Source organism: Rattus rattus, chromosome 15, assembly GCF_011064425.1.
Source record: "Rattus rattus isolate New Zealand chromosome 15, Rrattus_CSIRO_v1, whole genome shotgun sequence".
NCBI classification, from domain to species: domain Eukaryota; kingdom Metazoa; phylum Chordata; class Mammalia; order Rodentia; family Muridae; genus Rattus; species Rattus rattus.
The window spans coordinates 58,107,071-58,129,623 of NC_046168.1; the positions used below are offsets into that span (position 1 = coordinate 58,107,071).

At 46.3% G+C, this 22,553-nt stretch overlaps 1 protein-coding gene across 7 annotated transcripts; it reads right to left on the bottom strand.

Moving 5' to 3' along the window:
* Positions 1-5,585: 5,585 nt before the first annotated feature.
* On the bottom strand, positions 5,586-21,668 carry Mro (maestro). Of its 7 annotated transcripts, none has more exons than XM_032885956.1 (7): positions 21,507-21,668; positions 14,871-14,970; positions 12,488-12,634; positions 11,013-11,195; positions 7,354-7,509; positions 6,697-6,804; positions 5,586-6,414 (listed from the first exon to the last, which is right to left on the bottom strand). In XM_032885956.1, the coding sequence occupies exons 1-7, from the start codon at positions 21,557-21,559 to the stop codon at positions 6,361-6,363; spliced, it is 801 nt and encodes a 266-aa protein (XP_032741847.1). In that variant the 5' UTR covers positions 21,560-21,668; the 3' UTR covers positions 5,586-6,360. The 7 variants fall into 7 exon arrangements, with proteins under 7 accessions (XP_032741847.1, XP_032741846.1, XP_032741845.1 ...); XM_032885955.1 differs by having other exon boundaries at positions 11,013-11,198; XM_032885954.1 differs by lacking the exon at positions 21,507-21,668 and adding an exon at positions 15,632-15,920 and having other exon boundaries at positions 7,354-7,464; positions 11,013-11,198.
* Between the last annotated feature and the right edge of the window lie 885 nt (positions 21,669-22,553).

Below are 22,553 nucleotides of genomic sequence, written 5' to 3' on the forward strand. Positions count from 1 at the left end.
TTGAACACCATCTAGTTCTTTTCCTCTGTGTCTATTGTTTGTCCTTGGTGCACCAAACTGTCCATGTATGTCAATTTATGTCTGGGTTTTGCTTCTCGTTGCTTGAATGTTTTGTGTTTCATGTTTAAAAAAAAATGGTTAAAACTTTAAATGCTGGTTGATTCACCCATTGATGTAGTTTTAACTCCTTTCAAGAAAGGAACAAATAAAAAGTTTCAATTGGCTTTTGGAGCCTGCATCTGTAGCTAGAAGCCTAAGTTCGCTGGGGAAGCTCCCCAGGGGGCTGGCTAAATGTTTACACTAGCCCATCCTAAAGGCACTAGGAGCTTCACGGCTTCTATGGTAATGGAACTGAATTTTTCTCTTAAAAATTTCTCTTAGAAAAATTTTTGACTGGGATTATTGGACTCAACAGGTGACAAGGTGTTTCTCTTAAAACTATACCTAGAAAAAGTAAAAATGGTGATTGATTTAAATATTAAAGATATGTGTAGCCACTTCATTTTTGTTTCTGATTGGTTTTAAGTGTATAATACCTCTACATTGTCTTGGTTAAAGGTTACTGGCTTTTAAGTTAATGAGTATGGTTAAAAAGTTATAACATTGGTAACATAAAGTTGACTTAAACCTCATAATAGAGTAATTTTAGACAACATGTGGCATGAACCAACCCAGGGAAACGGTCTTAATTGGAATAATATTTTAATATAATCCTTATCCTAGAAACCAGACTTATAAAAATTTAGGGCAATGTCTCTTTGTTGAGGAATTAGAGCCTGCACCATCGTCCATTCATATGCAAGAATTGGCAGTCAAACTTTAAAGCATGAGGAATGGACTTGGTGTTTTGGAAAGACTGGATTTTGAAGAATAGATGGTTTCTTGGAGGTTGAGTTTTGTTTTCCAAAGTTATGGTTGTGCTCTGGTGTTAAAGGGAAGCTTAAAGATTGTGGTTAAAGATTTCTAGTGTTACATTGGCTACAGTTTACAGTTTGATCACAGACAAGCTCAAGATTCTAACTCACACATATTTGTAATTAAGAAAAATCAAACAGGTGGAGATTGTTAACAGGATTTACAAAAGGTTGATGAGGCTATAGACACTATTTGTTTACTCAAACTGCTATTTCGAGAAATATATGTAAAATTATTATGGATTTAGGAGATTGTTTTTATGCTGTTTCTTTACATCCTGGTGATTATAAAAGATTTTCATTTAGTGAGTTTGCTTGTAATTTTGGAGAGCCCATGAAAGTGATACCATTGGAAAGTTTTGCCTTGAATCACTTTTTTTGGCCCTACATTATGTAAAATTTTCTTTGTCACTGCTTCAATACAAGAAGACTTTGAATTTTTCAGTGTATTATTCATTATATAGACATTTTAATTTTACTACAAGCTTACAACGTGCTTTAAATTTTTGGGAGTAGCTGCTGCTCCAGAAAAGATTCAGTATTTCTTTTCAATATTTGAGACATTGGTCAACTAAGCAGAGAGAAAAAATTTTCTAAAATCTGTGCCATTTGGGTTGGCACCCCTTTTCCTTTGGTTCTGAATGGGGCTAGGACAGTGTCAAGGGAGGAGATTCTCAATTGTTCTTCCAGGTCCTATCCTACCGACCAGTTGCTGGGAACAGGGAGATTCTGCATGGATTGTTCGAGTTCCTGGTGTGATCCCCATACCTCTGGATAAAGGCTGATGCCCAGTGGTACTCTACAGGCATAAAAGAGACTTTGGCATTACTGCGACAGTCATTGCTGCCATCGCCATTTCAGCCACTACTGCTACAGTGGCCGGTGGCCATATCTCAATTGACAGTTGTCATTGGGACTGTGGGACTATGGATACATTCTGGAGAAGTCGCCACGGCATTGGCTGTGCAGAATAGCGTTAATACTCAGATTCAGTTGGTCATTCTTCATCTCAACCAACAAACTGTTCTCAATTGGACTTCCTCTGTGAAACCCATGTTATATCTTGTTCTAACTTTTATCATTCTATGTGTGTAACCCCTGTTAAGGTCCTTAATAGTGGCAAGGCTGTTGGGGATGAATGCTTATCTTGATTGCTCGCTCTTAGCAGCTGCCCTTGGGCTGTTTTAAGGTACCAACAGATCCAGTCTCAGGCTGAAACCAAACAGGTTTGGTTTTCATTGGCCGGGAATAATCCATTGGCCCAAATTAGGCTCAGTTTGTATGACAAGTGGTTAGCCAAGGACGGGCAACCTTCTGGGACCATACTCTCCTAAGACAGAAAATCCTGGGGCTGGAGGGATTTTCAGAGACGGGAAAGAGTTTTGGAACCCCAGATTGATCCTAAGACAGGCGCCACTTAAAAAAAATAAAAAGAGGGGAATTGTTGGGCCCTACCTGGTGTTTCCCTCCCCTCGCTGAGCCTTTTAGCCTGCTATAGTAAGAAATTGTTTACACCCTTGGGAGCTGCTCTGGGAGCTGCTCTTAGCCCCTGATTTGGGGCTGGGATTCTCCATCCACTGAGCCTTCCTGCTTGTTGTTGTTAAGAAGTTGTTTATGCACCTGATTGGGCCGGAACTTTCACCACATAGACTTTTCCTGTTTTCCTGGTTGGGGGTTTTCACCTGCCTTGTTGTTTTCCAAGGCTTTTGCCTTGGGTATATAAGGAGATCTCAGTAAAGCCTTGGAGGCACTCTCTGAAAACGGATGATCTGTGTACTTGATTTATTTCAATCCCGCAGACCTACGCCCGATATTCACAGACTGTCGGTGCAGGCACCAACAAGAAAGGTCAAAGCCTTTGGGTTGGCACTCAAGTTAATAGTCTTCGTGTTAGTCATGTGTCTCACTGCTGGGACAAAATGCTTGAGAGAAACAACTGAATGGAGGAAACGTTTCAGAAGGTTCTGTCTGAGATAGGACACTTGGTGTCCGAGTGAAGCTCACATCACGTGTCGGTACGAGTGTATAGCTGAGGAGACAAAGAGATAAATGTGCATACCTGATTGGCTTCCTCCTTTGCCCCACTTTGTTCTGTCAGGGATCTCAGTCCATGGGACAGGGCCCCTGACCCCTCTGGAAATGCTCCACAGTCACAGTGGCATGTTTTCTAAGCCGTCCCTAATCCAGTCCGGTTGACTAACCATCACAGGCATCTTGTGAGCAAGGGAACGTTCTAGATACAGGAAAGTAAAGATAATCTGGAGTAGCTTCATAAGAAAGGGAATGTGGGCCCACTTTTGTCAAAACGTCCCTTAGAGAAGAACCATGGTCCAGATGATGTTTCCCTCTCTGACCAGCATTTATTTTCTGAGCACCTCTGACACTGAGGGTTACAGAACAAACAAAAGAGCAAAATGAATGACGGGGAGACTTTCTTGGCGCTATTGCTCTGTGACAAACTATCCCCAAAGTGAAAGACTGGACCTGTTGGCCATTCCATTCCTCCTCCTACATTCCACAACATGCATGAGCCCTGTGGAGACAGCTCCTTGTCTCCCTGCGGGGTCAGTCAAGAGAGCTAGGAGAACTGGGATCTGTGCGGACCATCCAGCTAGGGTCCTGCTCTGGACCTCAGACACTGCTGTGGGCTGGGTTCCTCCTCTCCTCCAAGGTGATCTCAGGCTTTCAGCTTTGTGTGTGGTGATTAGATTTATGCAGAGGCTGGCCTCCTGCCAGAGTGGAAAAGGAAGGTGTCAGGGACTGCAGCGTGGGCACAGCGCACTGTCGCCACATTCTGACGGGCAAAGCATGTCACAATAGGAACCTACGTTGGAGGGCAGTGAGTGCACACAGGGCATGGCTTTGAGGAGCGGGATTCATTGGGTTACCATAGAAATGCAACATCAAATACCAACCGAGGGATGTTAGCCACAATGTCTTCTCTGCTGCACATCGTGCAGTCGCACAGGCCCTGTCCCGTCTCCACGGTCTCTGAATGTCATCCACATTCAGTTTCTCATGCCACTTGCTGATCACTGAACAGATCTGAACCAGACTCTAAACCTGTCTGCCAATCTAGCTTTAGCAAGCCAGCGTCTGGAGAAGGAAGGAGCCATGGCACCTGCTGTTCAGTGTAGGTCACTGTTTGGAACGCCTGCTGTCGCCAGCTACAGGCTCGGAAGGAGAAAGCCCCACTGTTTCATGCACCTTCTATCACTTCTGCCATCTCTGCCCACATTCTTTCTCTCCCAGGACACTCCAAACACCGTCATCGCTTCATTTCTTGGCGACAGAGTCTCTCAGTTCTCAGAAGGGCTCTTCAGATCCCTCCATGTTTTGATAACCTCTTGTGTTCTCTGTTCTTGTTGATTTTTCCAGTTCCCAAACAGAACGCAGTGTCCCAGGAGTGATGGAGCACAGTGAGGCTTTCCGAACTGCCGTGAGGAAAAGCCTGGGGGTGAGCTGGCGGGTGGGAAGGAGGGACTAAGAAATTTGTTCTTGGAAAAAAGAAGGAGACTTAATATGTTACCCAGGCTAGTCTTGAACCCATGCCTCAAGAGACCTTTCCACTTCACCCTCCCAAATACCTAGGACTTGAAGAGTGCACATTGCATTACCACCCATGGCACATTGTTGCACATGGATGCAACTCTTTACCAGTGCTGAGGCCCTTTGGAGAGTGACAATGGGTCATCAAAACATCAGTGCATTAGTCAAGAAATTGTTAAGAGTATAGACTGAGTTCGAGTAATTCAATGTAGACTTGGAATGGATGTATAGTGAACTTTAGAAATGAACTCTAAATGTATGGGCTTAGTGTTGTGCAGAGGAGAAAAAAAGTTACCTTGGTTGAATAGGAAAGCAGAAGCAGGTTGTGGTGCCCATAGTTTTATTTGTCACATTTTTCACCATGGGGAATTCTTCCACAGTTAGAATTATTGAGCTTCAGTTCCAGAACTCAGATCCCATGGATTTAAGTTCTAGTTCTACTATTTATCTTGGGCGAGTTACTTGATTTTCTCCCTGTTCTCATCCATGAAGTGAAAACTATCCCTGGGGCCAGCAGGATGGCTCAGTATGTAAAGGTGCTTGCTGCCAGGTTTGACCATCTGAGTTGGATCCCTGGAACCCACATGGTGGAAAGGGAGAGCTGACCCCCTCAAGTTGTCACCTGACTTCCACACACACCATGACTCCCAATAAATAAACAATAGCACCTGTCACATACAGTCGTTGCATTAATGTTATTTTCAAAAAGTTACTAGTGCCAATCTTACTATTTTATCGCTCCAAAGAGACACCATGACCCAGGCAACTCTCATAAAAGGAAGCGTTTAATTGGGGCTGGCTTAGAGTTTTAGAAGGCCAGTTCATTAACTTCATCATGGCAGGAGTAGACAGGCATGGTGCTAGAGCAGTAACTGAGAGCTTTACATCTTGATCTGTAGACAGTAGGCAGGCAAAAATAAGAGACAGACAGACAGACAGACAGACAGACAGACAGACAGGGCCTTGCTTGGGCTTCTGAAGTCTCAAATTCCATCTCCAGTGATATACACACCCTCTAACCCCTCCTAAACACTTCCACTAAGTAGGGACCAAGCATCCAAATACGTAAGCCTGTAGGGTCGCTCATTCAAACCACCACAGTACTGAAATAAGTTGTAAACATTCTCAGTAAATGTTACTGTTTTTATTCTGTAACTTATCATCATTCAGTGGATTTTCAATAATATTTCTTTTCCTTGTTGTTCTTTTTAAAGATGATTTTAAGACCATGACATTTTAAGATCATCTGAAATTAAAGACACATTGTAAGCCAGCTCCTTGGTCTCCTGGTCGGTAGCAAATAGCAAACTATCAAAAACAAATACAGTTTAAAAATGTTTAAGGTAACAATTGTTCCCCCAAGCCTCAGAAGTTACATATTATAAATGTGTGTCACCTGGCAGAGAGAGAGTGAGAAAGGAGCGATTGGGACATCATGCATGTTAAATGTTTTAAGGAAGTGTGCATCTACTGGGCTGGGGAGCCGGCTTAGTCAGCACAAGTAGGTATAAGGGCCTGAATTTGGCACAGTCAAAAAAAGGTTGGTTCACTGGACTGTGGTTATAACCCCAGAACTGGCTCACTAGCTATCAAGCCTAGTCTAAGCTCCTGCAAGCCCCAGGCCAGTCAAAGATCCTGTTTCAGTGGAAAGATGGATGACGCCTTAGGAACAGCAGTGAGGTCGTCCTCTGACCTCCACAGTCATGTGCATGTATGTGCACACGCTTGCATAGAATTTTACTTTGCATGCACTTCCAGGGTGATTTTTTTCAGTTGCTCTCTGACATCCTCTATTCTCTTACAATCACTCGAGAGTCAAAGAGGTATCCTATGAGACAGACGGGAAATTCCATGCTGGGGCAGGACACTCCCGTGGGCTTTCTCTGCTGCTCTGGATCTACAGGATTTTATTGGCATAGAAGAACAGCAGGATCTCTGGATGGTAGTGGCTCTGAAATTAGAAATTAGGAAAGTACGTGTGAGGGATACCGGGAGCAGAGGCAGGAGTGGAAACAGCGATGACCCGAACTGAGCCAACAACAATATTGGGGATCATCTTCTAGGCAGCCTGCCATTTGCATCTTGCAATTGCAATGCTGGCTCGAGTTACTCGAGCGGGTAGTGGGAGGTAACTTTCTGCTGCACTGGGCCACTTCTGCTGTTACGGGGCCTGAAGGTGAGGGACACCCCCCGCCCCCGTCAGGAGAATTCTCTCCTGCCCTGGCTCACCCACCAGTTGCCGGGAAAGCCTGCGGTTCTTCTGGTCTTCTTCACTTTGGAAACTCTGCTCCTTTCTGGGTTTCAGGTATGGAACACAGGCTTGAACAGCCATTGTGCAAGCCTGGGGAAATCAATAACATGGCTGTCCAATGGCCTAAACTATTAGAAAATTCCTGGCTGGGCAGGCGATCCGAAAGGAATGTAGTCCATCTTCAGTCAGGGCTACTGAGGCTGGGAAAGTAATCCTCAGGTCATTTGTGAATGATTCTAAAAGGAGTTCTTCTGCTCATGAAATGGCCATGACTTGGTCTTTGCCATGTACACAGCCCCTTCTAGAAATTACAGCACCTCCCTCCCCAGCCCCCACTCCCAAAGTGATTTGGTAGCACTCTTCGTACCCAGTGTTTTGAAGCACCCACTCAGCCCCATGATCCTTTGGGAACCTGGCCTTCCCTAGCCATCTAACATTGACAGGAGTTGGGTTAAAGCAGAGTCAGGTCAAAGAGCAAGCAAGGGAGATTGTACATTGGAGGCCTCTTTGCCCAACTCTGCATGGTTGGCCATTCTAAGTGACAGGAACCTCGGAGCCTGGCTTCTCCACTTAGCGAAGCTGCCACCACCCTCTCTAGGGACAGCAGAGATCTCACCAAGTGAGACAAGCTAGTCTCACCTTGGCAACCTGAGGGCTTTCGTCCTGCAAATGGCTTAGGAGGGAATCTTGGGTCTGGTTGACCTGGTGGGTGAAGAACTTCTTCCATTTCCGCCCAGCAAATGCAGCCAACTGCCCAAAGAGGACAAAGGCCGAGTAGCGCACGCCGTCATCCTCCTGTGGGTTTTCATCAACAAGAACACAGAGCCAGGTCTCCATCATCGGATCGCCATCAGAGTGGACCACAGCCATCGTGAGTTGTACATTAAAGGGTAGACGTCATTGCCAAGGTCCTGTGTCTCCTTATTCAATGGACAGACACCGCTGGCCTTAGCGCCCTGGCTTTCCTTTCCGTCTGTCTGGGAGCTGCTTCTTGCCATCAACTAAAGATTTCCTGTTTTCATTTCTCTTTATCTCCTTTCCTTTCCCTCCCCCTCCCACTTCCTCTGTCTCTCTCCCTCTCTTCCTTCCTATCTTCCTCCTTTCTCCCTCTCACTCCCTCCTCTTCCTCCCCCATCATATTCACCACCTCTCTTCTCCCTCCTGTCTGAGCTTCTCCTACTGATCGAGGAAACAAAGATCCCGTGTCTCCCCTGCCCCTAACACCCTCGAAGCTCTCCCTGCCCCTTCTCTCATCTCTTAGCTCTTCACCGGGAGCCCCGTCACCCTCTTGTCTTCTACCTAAATGATTCGGTCTGCATTTCTGCCTTCAGACACACCAAGGAGGGTCATACGGAGAGATAGGAAGCCAACCTGGTCTCCTGACCTTGGTACACAGATTGTTTTTTATATCAGCACTTTTCAGTCCTGTCCAGGGAAACCAAAGAGAACAGGGGTGGGGGTGGGCCTCTCCAAAAGAAAAGGAGCATCTAGAACTGGGTCACAAAGACTCATCCAGAATGAGACAGCACTGATGGTTTTTCGAAATAGTCAAAAATCTATTTTAGCATAAGCGACCCATGTAAATTGCCTGGGGGTAGCATTCTGTGCATTGCCCCGTTCAGTGTGTATTCATGTTTAAATCAATATAATTGAAATTTAGTGAGACTTGTTCCAGCTAAACCCTCTCCTGAGGCTTCCATGCAGAAATGCATAAGCTAGGTACTGTCCCCCCAGAGTGTGATAAACATCTACTGGGGGCCCATGTCCCAACAAACGTGGCTTGAAGCTGGCCATGTTCAGAGTGTAACTCTCACATAAATTCTGTCATCAGGCAATGGTGGTAGTGATGGTGGTGGTGGTGGTGGTGGTGGTGGTAGTGGTGGTGGTGATTTCCTTTTCTACATAGCCAAAGATTGTGCTAAAAAGAAAAAATGACAGGCAATTGGATCTACAAAGCAGTTGAGTAAAATTCAACTGAAGTTCAGGTGGTACCAGAGGGATTTAAGGATATGACTTTAAGATTTGTGCTGACATCCTAGGGTATAAACATCTTCCTACCACTTCTCAAACAAGATGGATTTGCATTCAACAGCAAACACCTAGGCAAGGGTACTTTATCATGCCTGTAATTCAGTACTGAGGACCCGAGGCAAGAGGATGAGCATGAGATCAAGGCCAGCCTGGGCTACATATTTGTTACAGGATATTTAAATTTGTTTCTAGTTGTGGTGTGGCTTGGTCCTTAGCACAGATCTTTGATCCCTCTGGCTAAACTACAGACATGCCCTTAGGATACACCTTCAATCCCAAACAATGAGGGTAAAATTACTTTGCGGACAGAAGCAGCCATGTTTGAAAGTGATGTCTAATTGAGTGGGAGACAAAGTCACAAATCAGAGAAAGATTTAACAGAATAGGATATGCCCAACTCTCACTAGAAGAGAGAGGAACAGGAAGCTACTTAAGAGAGCAACACAGAGGAAGGAGGAAGGGAGCAGTTTTTCTAGAACATTCATGGAGAGACAAATTGCAGAGAGAATGAGCTAGACACAGGTGAAGACAGAACAAGCCAGAGAATGTGAAGGAGCCAAGAGGTAAGAAGATATTTCCCAAGTCGGTCTGAGGCTCGTCAGAGGAATTCAGTAGGAGGCTGAGAAAAACTACATTCAGTCAGTCAGAGTTTGAGCCAGAACAGCTGAGGTGAACCAGCCAGAGCTCAGAGTGAAAGGGTGAGCCTATTCAGCTGTGAATTTCAGAGACCGAAAACACTCTAGGCCTAGATTAGACTGCACAGAGGTAAAAAGCTTCTAGGACTAGGCCCAGGTTAGCAGAATAAGCAGTAAGCCTTGACGACAACAATGTATAAAAGTTAAGTTTAGGGGTTGGGATTTACTCAGTGGTAGAGCGCTGTAGGAAGCGCAAAGTTCGGTCCCCAGCTCCGAAAAAAAAAAAAAAAAAAAAGAACAAAAAAAAAAAAAAAAAAAGTTAAGTTTATACATATTGAGTCCCAGGCCATCCAATGCCATCTCCAATGAAATATTAACATCTGTCCCTGTGGAGGAAGGAGGGCCCCTGACAAGAGAGCCTGCAGCTCTGATGGGAAATCTAAACTCTGTAAACTCAGTATCTCTCCCTTTTGCTTGAGGAGACACTATGTGTCAACACAGGGAATTAGGAAGGGAGGGACAGCAGAGATTGCTCTGGGTATAAATAAAGGTCTGCGGTGTGTCTGACAGCTGCTGCCTTTGATAGAGGCAGAGAATGGCACTGGCAGGCTGACTGTCAGTTAGCAAGTCAGTTACAGAAGACTCCTCACTTGGAGACAATGTTGCGCTTCTCAGTTGGCCCATTTTATCTTACCGCCCACAGTGCAGGGGCCACAGTCAGATGGTAGCTTTCAGGATGCATAGCGGCTCTGTGAACTGGGGGGCAGGCCCTAATCTTTCCCCAGTCTCCTCGTTTTGAATAAAGATCATTGCAGAACCTACAGAAAGGGGTTATTGACACAACTGCATATGTGTCCATGGCAATTGTGTGGTGTTGTGAACAACACACAGGAAGGACTCACTAAATGCTAACTTGTTATGGAGAAGAGAATACCAAGCACAGGTCAGCATCAGCACCACTACCACCATATATGTATGTATACGTATATAGTATATATAATGTATCTATACTAGTAATGAATAGATGTATATATTCATTTTCCTATTGAAATGAGAACTTCTTGAGGGAGAGTGGCAGAATTCTATACATCTTCTATGCTCTCCAAAACCCCTATCCATAACTTCTCATAACTCTTCTCAATAAAATGTATTCATAAATTACCAACTAATATAGTCCTTGTTTCTGAGAAACATTACCCATGGGTCTCATTTCTTTTTGTTTCTGTGCCTTTTTATATAGTCCTGGCTCTCCTGGAGCTCACCAGGCAAACCTCTAAATCATAGAGCTCAGCCTGCCTCTGCCTCTGCCTCTGCTTGGGGTTAAAGGCATGCTCCAGTGCTATGAATGCTTGAGGTTCTTATTTCTCTTCTTTCTTTCTTCCTTCCTTTCTTTCGAGCTAGCATTTTTTAAAGATTTATTTATTATATATAAGTACACTGTAGCTGTCTTCAGACGCACCAGAAGAGGGCATCAGATCTCATTACAGATGGTTGCAAGCCACTATGTGGTTTCTGGGCTTTGAACTCAGGACCTCTAGAAGAACAGTCAGCGTTCTTAACCACTGAGCCATCTCCCTGACCCAGAGGTTCTCATTCTAATCCAGGACTATGTCACAGCCCCTTCTCACTTACATCATCCAATAGGGTCCGGGTCTGAAGGGTGATGTCTATGAAGAAGGAGCCCAGCCGTTGGCCCTGGATCTTGCCCAACATGATAGTCAGCGTCTTCACACTCTCATGAATGACTTCGGAACTCACAGGATCATACAGCCCGTGTACCAGCAGGTCAAGCATAACTTTCTTATACTTTCTCACCTGCTAGCAAGGTTAGAAGAGTTTTAGAATCACACATATACATATACATGAACACATATGCACACATGTACACACAAACACATACACACACATGTACACATATTCTCACTCCTTCACTCTTAATCTTCCAGTAGTCCAAGTTGCCTTCTATGTCTTATTGACACATATATCATTGTCTTTTCCTCATATTCATCCCCCAATAACCCCCTATTATCCCTTCCCCCACTACTCCTCATGCTGTCCCCCTCCTCCTCACAGCAGTTCTCTCTCTCTCTGTTCGTGCCATTCATATATATAATATGTAATAAAATTTATTATATATATGCAGAATATATTAAAACATAAATGCATAATACATATACACACACTTTCTTCTGAATCTTCCACCAACTCAGCCAAATATAAATGCTTCTAGTAATCCAGGCCATGAGCCCAGCTTGGTCTTAGAAGAACAGAAAGGACAAATAAGAATGAGGCCTCTGGACAATGGAGATGGGAGATTCTTCAAGAGCAGAGGGAGAGCAAGAGTAAGACTATTCCAGGGACCTTCAGAGTGCTAGGTGTCTTTTTAATGGCGAGGGCACAAGACGGCATCAATGTGCACAGGCACTAAGAAAGGGGCATGAAAAATGTCTCTCATGAAACAAGAATTATGAGAAGATTGTTTAAACTCTCAGAGTGATATCCGCCTGAGTCAGTGCTACTGTATCTGTTTCCCAAGGCTGAAAGAGCTGAGGCGCCAGCCCAAGTGATGACCTTGACTGAGTCTCGCCCTTACAGGATTTGTTCCTCTCCTGTGTAAGAAGAAACAATGTCTTGCTTCTAGCCGGATGCAACAGAAGTAACCAGATGTCTCTCCTGGTTGCTAAGCTACATTATATAAGACTCCAGTAGAGCAGACAGGAGTGAGAGACACCTTGAAGAAACAAGTTATCATGTTTTGAGAGTGTGGATCCTGGGAACCCGGATGGGGGGTGGGGGGATAGCACCCAACAGACAGACAACAAGGAAAGAGAAACCTCAGTCCTACCATTGGAAGAGCCAGTTCTACAAAGAGTCTTTCTTGGAAAAGACCTCTGGGTTTCTGGGAGACACAGTCTGGTGAAAGCAGTTTGCAGCCTTGCCAGATGTGAGCAACTGATGCAGTTCTAGACCCAGCCCCTGAGCACTGACACTGCTGTTTCATGGTTCATGTGGCTTGTTAGCATCAGCATCCATGGAGTGAATGCCCAAGCTGTGTGGACTCCACGCTTAGAGTCTTGGGAAGGCTATCTGAATCCCACCTCCCCTACCTTGTCAGGAGCTTCATGGGCCAAGATACCCAGGCCTCTCATTGCTAGATGGCGCTTTCTAGGATTAGGACCCCGGGCTCTTTCTGCCAAGACGAAAAACAGATTCTTCAAAGGTTCCCGCTTCTGCAGCCTCAGTTTCCAAGAGACCTGGGTGGTCAAAAGTGCGTTAATTCAGAGGCTGGTGAGATGGCTTAGTTGCTAACATGTTCGCTCGCCAAGCATGAAGACCTGAGTTCAAATCCTCAGCACCCACAGGAAGCAGCATCGCTGGGAAATAAAATCTCAGCACTGGGAAGACAAAGAAAGGAAGGAAGGAAGGAAGGAAGGAAGGAAGGAAGGAAGGAAGGAAGGACTGAAAAGTTCACTGACCATATAGCCTAGTAGAATTAATGAACTCCAGTCCAGTTAGGGTACAAGGTAACCAAGGAAGACACCTGATGTTGACATCAGGGGTGCACACACACACACACACACACACACACACACACACACACACACAGCAGGGTGGAAGAGAAAGTAAACACATGAGAAGGGGGAAGAGAGAGTGAATGTCAGTTCAAAAGGGTTCAAAGTCATATGCTGAACTCAATCCCAATCACTCTCACCTCTGTGTGTGTATGTGTGTGTGTGCGTGCATGTGTGTGTGTACATGTATGTATGTGGGAGAGAGAGAGAGAGAGAGAGAGAGAGAGAGAGAGAGAGAGAGAGAGAGAGAGAGAGAAGTCATTAAAGCCTGGCTTTGCATAACTAAGCCCTCACCTTACCACTAAGCTATACCCCAACCTTTCAAGATGACTTAGTTCTGTTGGCAAATCTGTTTGTCTACATAGTGGAGACGCAGATGCAGAAAATAATGCAGGGCTGGTGCTGTGTGGGTTGGTGATTCTGGAGAGAGAGACGTGGCAGTGAACTGTGCGACAAATGCTAAGAGGAAAGGGGACTGTCCTTGAGACTCAGTGTATGCTGTGCTGGAATTTCTCCTATCTGAAGAGTTCCCCAGCCTCTCTTCCTCTTCTGATCCATCCTCATTCCTCTGCTGTACTCGTAGCTGAATAAAACGTTTGTACGATACCTGCTTTATCCAACTCCTCCCTTCCAATTCTCTCTCGTCTGCCGTCGTGCCAGTGTTCCTGCATCCCCATCCAGCAGTAGGACAAATTCTAAGAGACCTTTTTCGGAGGTCACCTTCCTCAACCCTTCACAAACATGTGAGTCAATTGCAACATCTCAACAAATATCAATTACACGGCTACAAACATTTCAGGACTTTGGAAGTTTGCTCCAGCTTTTGAATTCGTGCATGAGCAATGAAGAAGAAGAGAAGGAGGAGGAGGAGGAAGAGGAGGAGGAAGAGGAGGAAGAAGAGGAGGAGGAGGAGGAGGAGGAGGAGGAGGAGGAGGAGGAGGAAGAAGAAGAAGAAGAAGAAGAAGAAGAAGAAGAAGAAGAAGAAGAAGAAGAAGAAGAAGAAGAAGAAGAAGAAATAATGCAATGGGGAAGTACTGTGCTTTTATGCAAAATCCTACACTTCCAAAACCAAACTAGATCAATATGTAGGCCACCTCTCCGCTGAGCAGATTAGCTGCCTCACTGGTGAGTGATAAACTCCAATGCCAAGAAGGCTCTGTTGTTCCTCAGGACACAGAACAAAGGCAATCTGCATCCGAGTCAGACCCCAGACGATGAAGGGTCCCACCAAGGGCACAGGGCTCGGTGGGTAAAGCACTTCCCATGCACCCATGGAGACCTAAATTTAAGACCCACCTAAAGACAGGCACAATAGCACTTGTCTGTAATCCTAGTTACCTGGTGGCAAGATGGGGGTGGGGCATCCCAAGAGAAGAGAACCCCTGTCTCAAAGGAGGTGGGAGGTAAGACAGACATCAAAGGTCGTCTTCTGACCTCTGTGTGTGCATCATGACTTGAGAGCACCTGTGTTCACATTGGAATGGACACAAACACACACGCACACACTCACACGCAAAAAGACACATTGGGGGGGAGAGAGAGAGAGAGAGAGAGAGAGAGAGAGAGAGAGAGAGAGAGAATGGGAATCAAAGACAAAAGCTAGCTCCGATTTTTAGGAAGCAGGTCCAGATGCAGGGTTCAGATGTGGCCGTCGGCTCAGCACTGGGCATGAGACATTGTAACTCTCCAGTGTCATTGCTATTTCTGAGCACTTGTCACCGTTCTTGTTGTGTTTTGTTTTTTTAATTTTTGAGTTAGCAGCAAACTTCTCATCTTCTCACAGGCATCCTCTATCCCTGCTGACAAAAACTGTCATCACACGGCTTCCAGAAGGACCCCAGGCAGAGCAGTTCTAACTACAGAGATAGCAGGCTCACAACTTACACAGTGGCGACTGGGAAGGGACCTCATGTCTGACCTTGGAAAAGAAAGATGACAGTGGTGTCCTCCTCTTCTTGGACTGAGAAGCAGGGGTGGGGAGGGGCTGGTTCGGGATTCTCTGCATTTGTTCCATGAAACTAAAAGGAAAGGAAAGAGTGGGACAATACATCATGAGACGACCCCAGATGGTCCTCTGAGGTGTCTGTCAGTCAGCCTTGCTGGTCACTGTGCAGAATGCACCCTACTGGGGAAGACCACAAAGGCGGTGGGAGCCTTCCACCTTGCTGAGGAGCTAGGAGTCACAGGACAAGGTCAGAAGCTCATCGAGACAGACTGAGGGGAGCAGCAGCTGACCTCACACTCCCAGCAATCCTCCTGTGTCTACATTCTGAGTGACAGAGTCAGAGCTATGCACTGCCACCCTCGGCTCCAGGCGTGCGTTATGAGCTACCTGTTTGAATACGGTGTGAGGCATGGATGGTGTTTCCTTAGTGGCTATGGCCTCTGAGCATTCTGCAGTTTAACAGAAGAGTCCCACGAGTGTCTGCAGGTGGTTCTCATCCCTGGAGATGTCAGAATCACCTACAGCATTTCTAAAACCCAATGCCCTGGCTGCCCCAGGTCAAGGTTGTTAATATCTCTGGAAGTGGCCTTGGCATCAACCATTTTTTTTTTTAAAAGTTGGCCACACAAATAGCCAGTCACTGAACCAGTGACCAGACACCTGTCCTGGTTTGCTTGGGTCTGAGGAGTTTCCTGAAGTCAAGGAGCCCAGAGCCAATTGGAAAATATCCCCACCTGACAGATTCCAGCCCTCTTAGGCAGCCACGCATCAGAGCAGCTGATTCGGCGGGGCGTAGAGGTGGGTGGGGATTCGTCTTCTCTGTCGTCTTTGTTTTTGAGCCCATTTTCGCGGTCAGATGGCCCTAGGAAGTCATGAAAATGCATCTTGTACTTACGGGTAGGTGCCCAATTGCAGCAAAGAGAGAAGCCATTTCCTCCAGAGATGTATTCTCAATGGGTTGTCCAACCCAAGTTGTCAGCCCCAGACACATATACATGAACATGCTAAATGGATTTAGTAGGTTGTCCGTGTGTGTGTGTGTGTGTGTGTGTGTGTGTGTGTGTGCATGTACACACAATACACACACACACATATACACACACATATAACAAAGAAGACAGTATGAGTTTGGGAGGGAGAGTGGGCAAGAGTTGGAGGGAGGGAAGAAGTGAAATAGATGCTGTGTTTATTCATGAACTTGTCAAAAAAAAAAAAACTGTTAAATGAACAAAAACGCCTCATTACTCTCTAGCCCCTGGACCCTATTTCTCCTTTCTCACTGGTCAGCAGATGTCCCTGCACCCCTGTGATGGGGACTAAAACCAAACAACAAAAAAATGGGGTTCAGGAGATGGCTCAGTCGGTAAAGCGTGCTTGCTGTATAAGACGAGAACCAGAGTCCGATTCCAGCCCCCACAAAAAAGCTAGGCATGGCAGAACAGCCCTGTGATTCCCGAGGTGGGAGGCAGAGAGAAGAGGATCGCTAGCCAACAGGTTAACCAAATTGGTGAGTTCCAGGTTCAGTTAAAAAAAAAAAAAAGTGTCTCAGGCCGGAGGGCTGGCTCAGTGGTTAAGAGTGTTGACTGCTCTTCCAGAGGTCCTGAGTTCAATTCCCAGCAACCGCGTGGTGGCTCACAGCCATCTGTAATGGGAGTAATGGAATCTAATGCCCTCTTCTGGTGCGTCTGAAGACAGCTACAGTGTACGCATATAGATAAATAAATCCTTTTTTAAAAAAGTGTCTCAAAAAAAGAGAGCAGTTGAGGAAGACACTTAATGCCAATTTCTGACCTCCACTTGCAGACACACACACACACACACACACACACACACACACACAGAGAGAGAGAGAGAGAGAGAGAGAGAGAGAGAGAGTAGTCAGTCTCTCTTTGCATCAGTCTCCTGACTGACTGAGAGCCCCTCTGTTGAACTGAAGGCACCCCCATGGGATTTCAGGTTGTCCAATGGTTCTCATACTTGAGCATGCGGCAGAACCACCAGGGCGAGCATATTGAAACACACACTCCAGGCCTTATCCTCAGAGTTTCTGATTCTGCACATTGGAACAGGCGGGCAACCAAGTAACCTGTATTTCCAGTACTTCCCGGGAGGCACTGAGCTACAGTTGACCTCAGGACCACACGTGAGAACCACCTTAATACAAGAAAGAAACCACAGCATTGAAAGGCAGTCCTCTCCAGGATAAAGGACTTATGAACTCACACCGAGGCAAAACAGAAAACATTTGCAACGAAAGAAAGTGTGTGGTTGCTTCTGGGGCTTCCTTCGGGTCACTTGATGTTCAAATAGAACTTGCTACTTCTTGGGTGGAACTCTCTGGATTAGAGTTTGACAGATCCCCTGAGGACAGCTCCTGTGGCTTTAAGAAGCACAAGTCTGATAGGCTGGAGCCTGCTCACTGAGGAGGGCCATGTGCCTCATTGTAAGGCAGTTGGCGTCTGTGTTCCTTGGCAAAGTAAGTCATGCCTGGAGCTACTCTTCATTGGGCAAGAAAACAAGCTGTTCCTTGTTTCCTAGGCTCAACTTCTTCTGCAAGATTAACAGAGCCACAAAGGATGCTAGCCAGCTAGGGGAGCTTCCCCCAGCTTCGGACACCAAGCAGCAAGCCTGGTTCTATTAGGCAGGGCTAGAATTCAAAGCCATAGAACATTCCACAAAGCAGGGCAAAAATGAAGGGACTTTGAGTGGCTTCTCCAAGAAGACACTGCACCTGTGATTAGAGACTCTCACATGGGTCCCTTCTCTACCTGACAGCTTATTCTAGCCAAACTTCTCCAGGTCTCTGCTACCCCTCACAAGCCCCAGGCTGTTATCTCTTGTCAGCTGACAGGCCGCCTTCCGGAGCTTATCTTAACCATAAATGCAAACTCGGACGTGTTTTCCACATTACTAAGGGAGCCTTCAATGTGAGCACCCCCTAGGATTTGTCAGATTCCAGGTCCACTGCACAATCACTGGATCAGAATCTCAGGGAGCCAAGGGCCTGGATGTTACACTTTTTGTATAAGACTTTTGGTGTGGCTAAACACACATACTGGTGTATAGGCGTCTCTGAACTAGAAATTAACCCCAAGATTGGCACACCCCATGGAGCTGAGGCCGTCCCTTAGGAAAGAGGCCAGAAGTCACAGAAGAAGCCTGTTTGAGAGAGGAGAAAGTTGGTATTTATAAATAAAAAATTTCAGCATGTGTTTGCGGAGTACATCGAAGTTCACAGTTGCTGTGGCTTGGATTCGGTGTAACCCTTCCAGACTCACACTGAAGTTGAGGGCTCACGACGAACGACTAAGGCAGAACCTGCCAGCTCAGACTCTGCCCTCACTGTAGACTCATCCACTCACGTGATTAAAGGGCCAACGGGTTAATCCTACCACAAACATGAGACTGTTGTAGAGTCCAGCTCGGTTGGACTGAACCCTCACCAGGGGATGTTCTACTCTGTCGGCAAGAAAACCACCCACCGATGAGGTCCTTTACCTTTGGACCCGAACTGCGAGTCCAAACCTCTCTGTGACTTATTCAGTTTCTGGTGCTCTGTTCTTAGCAACAGACGTGAATGAAGATAACTGTGGAGATCAGATGAGCGCCAGTGGTAAAGCCTGATCCTAGCACGCAGAGATCCTGACTTCTCGGATGCTGTTTTTCCTCCAGGACTGGAGACCACGGGCAAGGCTTTGCACACGCTAGACAAGTATCTACCACTGGCCTATGGCTATGTAGCACAAGCCTGCTTCAAACCTGACATTCCCCTGCCTCAGTTTCCTTGGTGCTGGGATTACTGGTATGAGCCGTCACATCCAACCAGAACGCCATTATTAAAATTTCCTTTCAGGGCTAGAGCGATAGCTCAGTGGTTAAGAGCGCTGACTGCTCTTCCAGAGGTCCTGAGTTCAAATCCCAGCAACCACATGGTGGCTCACAACCATCTGTAATGTGATCCGATGCCCTCTTCTGCTGCATCTGAAGACAGCTACAGTGCACTCATAGACATTCAATAAATAATATTTTTTTAAAAATTCCTTTCAAAAAACAGAAAAGCAAAATGACACCTGCAATCCTAGCATTCAGGAAGCAGAGGCAGGAGGACAGCCTGGGCTACATAATGAGCTCCAAGGCACCAACCTGGGCTACATGGAGAGACTCTGTGTCAAAATAAAAGGAAGTAGAAACGAATCAAAAGAATAAGAATAAGCAAGCATGGCGTGGTGGGGCCCAGGCGCATTGGAAGCTTTCAGGGAGCAAAAGCAGAAGGGTGGCGCTGTCCCCGAGCGCTCTAGACTTTAGAAGAAAGACCTTTCCTCGAAAAATAAAAATAAGTAGATGAGGAAAGGGAACTTGGAGTTAAATGGATCACAACGGTCTCTAGTACCAGCAGCTTCCGCCCTGCACAGGCCCTCAACACCTCCAGCTTCCTTCCAACAGCTGTGACCTTTCCACCCTTCCTATCAAAGCTGAAGAATCTTCTCCACCTGTGACAACACAGGCTGACGGGGAGGAGCACGGCAAACCAACTACGGACGAATTCAGAACACCGAGTCCTGGTCACTTGGCTCTGAACAGCCATTTCCTGCTAGAAGTAGGCTTTCTTAGTGTGCTTAATGAAACCAGGCTAAGGGGCTGAGGAGGAGGAGGAGGAGGAGGAGGAGGAGGAGGAGGAGGAGGAGGAGGAGGAGGAGGAGGAGGAGGAGGAGAGTCCTGGAGTTTCACCTCAGGCTGAAGGCAGAAGTCTGACAGACCCTTGTTTGCTCCCTTTACACACTGCTTAATTCATCTCTCCACCTCTGGACCTGTGCCCCGGCTCAAGGCTTTTACTGTCCCCAAGGCCATCAGCATGTCACGGTTCTACCTGGTCCTAGAAAAAAGCCACAGGTCAGGGGTACTGGAGGCTTTTTAAGCTGTGTTTTAACACCCAGATGCCTTCACAAACATAAGTCCCTCAGACTCAAATATTAGCTCACGACCATCCCTCCACGTAATGAAGCCACGAGGCGTATTATAGAGACCCAGATTACAAACAGTTGTAGTTTTCCTCATCTGTAGACGGAAGAGGGGGAAAAAAGTGGCTAGATTACAAACTACCCTTTGAACGCTGACCTCATTAGCTTTCGTAATAACATGGATAGCTAACAGCAGTACATGAGGCACCAAGTCAGGCATTCAGCTTTAAACTCGGAGCAGGAAGAGCTGCGGTTGCTGTCCCCTGTTTAACCTGGGCGGTGATTCTCTGGGCCCCGTGCAAACACTGTCACCCACAGCAGTGGTTACTCACACTTCCCCTGCTCTACGGTGGGCGCACGCTGCACCCCGTTACTGCAACTGCGAAGTTAATTAGGCTACTTGCCTCTCGGGGGATCAAACATCTGTACAGGGAAAGGACATCATTTCTCTGAAAGCAAAGTTAGAAGTTGAAAGGACTTTACAATGGGAAACGGCCGCTCACATATTGCTGGGCAATTAGGTGTGCGGACGGAGAATGTTTGAGGAGAACCACGGTTTCGAAACGAGGTGGCAGGTAGCTTCGCAAGTGCCTCTACATGCTTGCTAGAGTAAAACAAACCAAAACTAAAAAACGACGACATTACACGTGTGGTTTGCAACGAGGAAACGACTCAAAAAGCCAACTAGTAGATTAAAATTCAAAGAAAAGGCCACGTCCTGAATTAGTAGTAGTTGAACTTCAGGGGAAGTTGGGAAATGCTAACTTTCCTGAGTTTCTACTTTAACTAACCTCTTTATTAAGTAAATCCAGCCCCACCAGCTCAAATAAAAGAACTTTTTATCATATTTCACTTAATCTCGCATTTTCTTAATGAAACAGGTAGTTTTCATTATCTTCCTGGAGTTTAGGATAATAACGTAGTCAAAGACAAACACCAACGGAATCCAAAATTCTGAACCCGCCACTCGGTTTGTTTTTTTTTCTTCTTAAAAACAAAACTCAAACAAACAAAAGCCAAAAACCTTTTTAACGTCCAAACTGCCCTGGGACTTGCAGTCCTTCTGCCCCCACCCTCCCTCAGGTACTGGGGGCATAGCTGGGTCCGGTCTGTCCGCGCTTTTCATGGGCCCTGAAAACTACGAGACAACTCCCTGGGTGCTGACCAAGCGAGTGGACGCTTGAGTCTGAAACATCCATATTTCCCCTCGGGCCTTCCTACACTAAATCTCTCCGCTAAAACACAATGATCTATAACCCATCTATTGACCGACTGACCTACTGATACAATTTACTAATAGAAAAAAAAAAGTAATAAATGGCTTCCAGGTCAGTTGTTGCCCTGTTCCATCTTCCTAAGGAAACATCACAAGATAGCAAAATTCTTGGGATTCAATTCCCTCCAAATGCCGGTGGTCAGAGCACATTCCAGGCTGGATGTGGGAACCGGGCACCTGCATTTCTGCTCAGTCCGGGCTGCCCAGCCTCTCGTCCCCTTACCTGGCTCCTGGGGTGGCTGTCACGTGAGGAACTGCTGTTTCGGGGCTAGAGGCTAGTCCTGGGTCTCTCGGGAGGCGCGTTGTTCCACCGATTCGGGATTGGCCTCCAAATATGGTGAGTCAGCGAGATTTTCCCAGCCCTGGTTTCCTTACCTACAAAAAGAGAAGCCAGAAGGTCCTCTCGGAATTTGGAGCCAGCAGAGCATAGGAAAGCGAGACAAATCAAAGAGAGGGAGGATCCGCCAGTACGAGGTGGTGAGGTGGGGGAGGGAACTGCCCTCCAATGACACCCACAAGGTTGTCCTTCCCCCGCCCAAGATGCTGCGCCTTTGCGCCCCAGACTGCCGAGGTGTCTCCTGCCTGCTGCTTGCTGTTCCTGCCCCTTACTAATTCCTCCAGTCCGGACTCTTGAACACTTTCTCCAGAAAGAACGACAATTCTGAGGACTTCACCCTTGCCAAGACACGGGTTGCCCGGCGTCATTTCCCCGTGGTGCCAGTAGATGGCGCCATCATTCCAGTCAAGGCTTCCAGGGCTCTGGCCTCCTCTCCCCCATATAATCCTGTTAGAGAGCAGCATTTAATCTAAACTCAGCGTTTAATCTAAGAACTGTACTTTGTCCCTATGCCAAGCAGCCCATTGTGACTGACTGTCGCACTAACAAGTATTTTAACTGCTAACACCGATTCCAGTTCAACACGTGCTGTATATCCGGAAAGGAGCGATTCAAACACTGAGCAACTTAATGCATTAGTTAAAAACTGGAGAGATGGCTCAGCGGTTAAGAGCACTGACTGCTCTTCCAGAGGTCCTGAGTTCAAAGCCCAGCAACCACGTGGTGGCTCACAACCATCTGTAGTGGGATCCGATGCCCTCTTCTGGTGTGTCTGAAGACATTTACAGTGTACCCACACACATGAAATCAATAAATACAAACAAAGAAAAAAACTGAATAACAAGGCTTTTGCTACTTCAGCCTTTCGGAGCCTCCCTCAGAGTCATTTCTCCTTTCAGAACCTGTTATGCTAACAGGTAGCATTCATGAATACTTTCTCATGCCACAGTTACATTAATTATAACTATCCCATTTAATTTGGACACCAAAACCAAGGATATCCTCAGTTTTATAGTTAGGAGCAGGAGTTCCTCAACAGGCAAGCTAATGTTACTTTGGACCCCCGGTCAGGAGGCTGTCATGCA

Excerpts from the sequence above, each read along its gene's own strand:
- Mro (XM_032885952.1), bottom strand. The coding sequence starts at position 15,741 with ATGGGCTCAAAAACAAAGACGACAGAGAAGACGAATCCCCACCCACCT. Across the intron at positions 12,635-14,870 it reads TGTCATCTTTCTTTTCCAAG|GTCTCTTGGAAACTGAGGCT; the intron begins GTCAGACATGAG and ends TTGACCACCCAG. Across the intron at positions 6,415-6,696 it reads GCAGGCTTTCCCGGCAACTG|AGCCACTACCATCCAGAGAT; the intron begins GTGGGTGAGCCA and ends TTCTAATTTCAG.